We start from the raw sequence: 4,940 nt of genomic DNA, 5'->3' as shown, positions 1-4,940 counted from the left end.
GCCCGCCCGCCGCTGTGTGTCGTTACACTGAGGCAGTGCTTTTCCTTTTGTAGTAACAGAAAAGCACAAGAAGGGGGGACTCAAGAATGAAGTGAGCCACCAAATTATCCTGTTGGACAAGCTACTGAAGTGCATTTCAGGTGTGATCGTATCGGTAGTCATTTTGGAGTGGTACTTCCTTCTCGCTGGCATTACTGTTTGCAGGGTGGGCTTGTTTTGGTTTTGCTTGTTCCCAGAGCAACTGTGAGCATTTCACGTTTTTGTGAGAAATTCACATTTGGACTGCAATTTTTCAGGTGGCAAGCTGTCACATTGAGCCCCACATGTGATTGCTTTCAGTTGAGATAACTCTCTTTGAAGTTCTGTTGCACATCTGATTTCATTATCTCTATTCTTACCATGGGAGATACAAAACATTATAAATAATTTTTAACAGAGAAAGAGATTTTATGGTATTCCAGTTAACCAGTACCAATTAAAAAAAAAAAGACTCAAGCTATTATTGTACATGACAATTCCTATCCCTTTCTCTCCATTACTTGAAAATGGATGTGACAGTCTTCCTTTTTAAATAAAGTACCACTATGAATTATTTCTCTCTTTTTTGGTACTATGAAGTTTTCTTTCTTGTGAAACAAAAAGCAAATGAAGGACTACTTCAAAATAGATATCCATATCTCCATGTTTTGAATTAACAAAGCTATTAATAATACTGATATACCTGGACAGAAATTTACAACTGCATCCAACTCCTGTTACCTTCTACAAACAAATGATGTTTGTTTATAGAATAATACAATAAAAATAAAATAAAATAAAAAATAGTAAAAATACTGCATGAACTTTTAGTCACTTAACAGGCAGAATTTAAGAAGAAAATGACGTGACTTTTCAAACCAGCATTACAAGAAACTGTGGAGCTCAAAATAAATACCACAGGAAGACAGTGGATATTTTTCACGTGTGCTGCCCATGTTCCTACTCACAAGTCCACGCAAAACACCCATCTTGTCTATATGATTTCTTTATGCCAGACTAACATTTGTGGTGAAAGAAGGGACAAGTCCCTAAGAGTGCAGAACAAAGAGTGTAAGAAAGGATATTTCATGCCTAAAATTTGCAAAGGATTACCTCAAAAAATCCTATGTCTATATGACACCTTGGGCACAAGATAACTGCGATTCATTTGTGTGTGCAAAGAGTATTTGTCAAAGCTATCTCATTTAATGAAGAGGTTGCATATATACAGTGTGCCAGTTACATACTTTATTAAGAAGTAGCCATGACTGGATCAAAACGAATTACATCATTGCTACATAACTGTTAGAGGAAAACAACTATTTTAGCAGAGATCTCTGTAAAGACTGTTTTCCACTAATTTCCCAACCCCTAGGATCAATGAAACTGAAATACTGCGGTATGATGATCTATTTTTTCAGATTATTTTCTGCATTTTTTAATATCACAGCAACAGAGCACCAAAGACCTACAGACAAGGGACAGTTTTGCTACATAGTCTTACACAGTTAAGAATTGGATTCAAGGATTTATTTATGGGACAGGTTCTGAGAAAAGACTTAGTAAGAGTTACAGCACACCCCAAAGAGTAGGATGCATTCAACTTCACAGTGTTGGAAAGGGAAGGACAGGGAAGGATAAAAGTTTCTGATAGCACTAGTTTGCTTAAAATTTTGGGAGCACAAAATTGACATTTCCCTGCAACAAAGCTTACATGATGTTGCTTAAGCAACTTCTAAGAAAAGCACCACATTATGTAGATCAAACACAAACTTCTTACCTATGACTTCCATCCAGATTTGATTTGTGGATGAAATTCAGTTTAGCATCCGCCCAATAAAGTTTCTGTTCCTCATAATCCAATGTCAGTCCATTTGGCCAATATATGTCCGTGTTGACTATAACGGAGCGGCTTGAACCATCCATCCCAGCACGTTCTATCTTTGGCACTTCTCCCCAGTCCGTCCAATACATGAACCTATAATTATTTTTAAAAGAGAAAAGACAAAAAAAGAAAGCAATCACATATAAATCTACAACTGGAACACCGGATACAACTTTCAAGAAAGGCAAAGGCATTCTCTGTTCTACAGAGACAGTGGCTGTGGAGCTCTGCTCTACTAGGTAAGGTACAAGTCCTGTGAATGACAACAGAACAAAGTTACTTTACAAAAAGCTGAAGTAAAACAACTTAACACAAACCCACAGTACTATATCCTATTATTCTTCTACATGTTTCTTTCTTTGGGTCAAGTGAGACAGTTGGGGATATCTAAGATCTTGACAATAATCTCAGAATTCAACATTAAACAGTGAAGACATATTATAGACTATCATAAAAGTACAGCAGCCTCTTTAACATGGGTCAGAGCATTGGAGGGAAACAGAAAAAGAAGGTGTGTGGACATATAGTAGAAATAGCAGTTGCATGCAAGGCAGTGAAGTGGATTTGATGGAAGACCAATTCATGTCCTTCTTTCCCAGAGAAATTCAGAGACAGGCAGCTAAGTCAACATTTTTAGAAGCACAGTTTGCACCCAGTGACCAGACAAAACACTCCATAAAATCTTGTAAGACTGGGGAAGCAAGTAAGTTTTAAAACATATTAGCATATGCCAGCACATGTTTAAATATTATTTGGCAAGCAGTGGGGGGAGGAAAGTTACCTAGTTGCATTTGAGGCTAAAGTGAAGCAAGGGAAACCACTTCATTATGGCTGGAGACTAGTGGGGGTAAGAATATTTGTCGTTTTCTGCAGGTTGTAGAAAATGGATTTACTTTTGTGGGTTGTTAACAGAATGGATAACTCAACAGTGGTAACATATAATATAAACAGGTCAAACAAAGTGTGTCCATGACACTTGTTCTGTTTTGTTGTTGCTGCTGGGACAGACAAGAAGACTACTGTCCTAAATTGCTTCTCATAGCCTCATGACATCTACCAGCATACCTGCTTGTATCTATGCTCCCTAACCTGGTTAAATCAAAACAATCCAGATTAGGAAAGATCTGAAGCCTTTAAACTAACCCAGATCATTACACAACCACAGTATGTCTCTATATGGTGCCCACATGTGAAGAGGCCTGGCCACCCATCCTCTAAAGAAAAACAAATGTGCAACACATTTAAGAAACATTTGCAGATTAAGTTATTCTTGGCAAAGAATTATTTTTTTAATTTTAAAAAGTCAGGAAATTCCATGTCATATTTTCCCCCTTAATTCATGTCTACAGCATGTTTGTTTTAATACACAGCTCTATCTGTGGACAGAAATGTAGCTGATGAACACAAACATTGCCCTATTTGATCCCAAGTGACTCATTCTTTATGTGTCTTAAACACAGCACAAATATCTGAAGAGATTTCTGTAGGCATGACCAAGTGCTACAGAGAAACTGGTTTTCCATCAGGAAGAAGGAAAAAAATCAAAACAAACCCAAATAATTTTCAGATATGTAGCACAGTAGCGAGTCACCTTGTCCAGTTATGCAATAAGAGATCCATACACTCGAAAAAAGAAAAAGTTTTTTAAAAGTCAGGCAGCATTTCACCAGTGAGCACATGTGAGAAAGAGAGAAAAAGCGAGATTTATTTAAACTTCTTTAAAGACACTTCTTTGACACTGCTGCCAAGTCCTAGCCTTCCAAATACTTCATCAAGGTTAATAGGTTCCAAGGCTCTGGCCACCCTGCTAGACTGATTTTTCAGGCTGAAACAGCTTATTAGTCACTGCACAGTCTCATCTTCATCCCTGTCTACCTCTCATCCATGCTGCAATTAAGCAAAAACAGGTAAGGGAAGTTAGGTAACAAAGAAAAGCCTTCATGGACTTCACAAAACCAGCCCTATTTCACTTGTCAGAGGAGCACACTGCACACAGAGCCGGCTTTAAGATTCAGGAATATTTCCAAGCAGCTCCAGTGACCTCTGCTCAGTTTTTCCAATAGGTTTTTTTCCAATAGGTTCTTTTCCCTGCTATCACCTGTCTGCTTTCCTGCACCTTGCCTGAAAGCCTAGGGGTTTTAATGTCTCCATCAAAACCCTTTGGAACCAGCCATGCTCCAGCTGATGGCATCAAGGGCTATGCTCCACTTGGGAACCGGGGCACTTCATTACAAAAGCAATGCAAGTTATAGCCTGGTGACCACTTCTTTTGGCAACGGTTGCTTTTAAGCAACTTCTTGCAGATTGCCTTTGTTTCCAGTGCAGGGTTTATATGGCCATGGAAGAAACTGGATTCAAGGAACAGCTGTGCAAAAAAGCTGGAAGAAATGCCCCCATTGTAACCTGAAGTTAACTGCAACTACTAACTCGCAAGGGAGAGTGGGGGTGTGGACAGACGTGCAGGATTGCAAATTCCTGTTACTGCAGAGGTCTTTCTACAGGTTTTCCTACAGAAATCTCAGATCCCTCTTCCCGGTAATATCAAACTGTTCACATACGTGTGCTGGTTCCTCCTTTCTGGAAGGCTTACAGATTCTTGCTTCATTATATAATGGTTGGTAAGCAATCCATACGGAGACCATACAGAAAGGAAGATGTTATGACATACATACTTCTTGAATGAAGGTAAGCCAGCCATACAGACATAGTAGGGGTCGTTCTCCCTCCTCCCCATTCTCTTCAAACATGTTTAATTATTTCCATTAAAAAACAAAACAAAAACCAAACCAGTCACTATCCAAGTCCACAGGGCAGAACAAAATACTAACTGAAAAGTAATGTCTTGTGCTAAATTATGGCATTCAGGTACCTCCAGATCCTACTGCTCTGTTTGCCCTTCTTCTCACCTAGTTACACTTGGCTATGAAGTTTAAATCCAGGAATCAAGATTTTAACTCTTTATCCTCTTATCCCAGAAGAAGATAAAATAAAAATTTAAAGTGAAAATTTATACTACCCTTTGAATTGTAAGGAAAGA

The 4,940-nt window shown here is 38.5% G+C and overlaps 1 protein-coding gene across 1 annotated transcript in view; it reads right to left on the bottom strand.

Annotated features, from left to right (window-relative positions):
• The window catches only part of LRP6 (LDL receptor related protein 6), a 71,498-nt gene extending 69,506 nt beyond the window's left edge, over positions 1–1,992 (bottom strand). Inside the window, exon 1 of the mRNA XM_010174314.2 lies at positions 1,799–1,992. Coding sequence (XP_010172616.1) covers positions 1,799–1,992 — 194 coding nt within the window. The remainder of the gene's footprint in view (positions 1–1,798) is intronic.
• Between the last annotated feature and the right edge of the window lie 2,948 nt (positions 1,993–4,940).

This window comes from Antrostomus carolinensis, unplaced genomic scaffold (genome assembly GCF_000700745.2).
Source record: "Antrostomus carolinensis isolate BGI_N321 unplaced genomic scaffold, ASM70074v2 scaffold3338, whole genome shotgun sequence".
In the NCBI taxonomy this organism is placed as follows: domain Eukaryota; kingdom Metazoa; phylum Chordata; class Aves; order Caprimulgiformes; family Caprimulgidae; genus Antrostomus; species Antrostomus carolinensis.
Note: the sequence above shows the minus strand (reverse complement) of the source record. Positions and strands in the feature narration are given on the sequence as shown.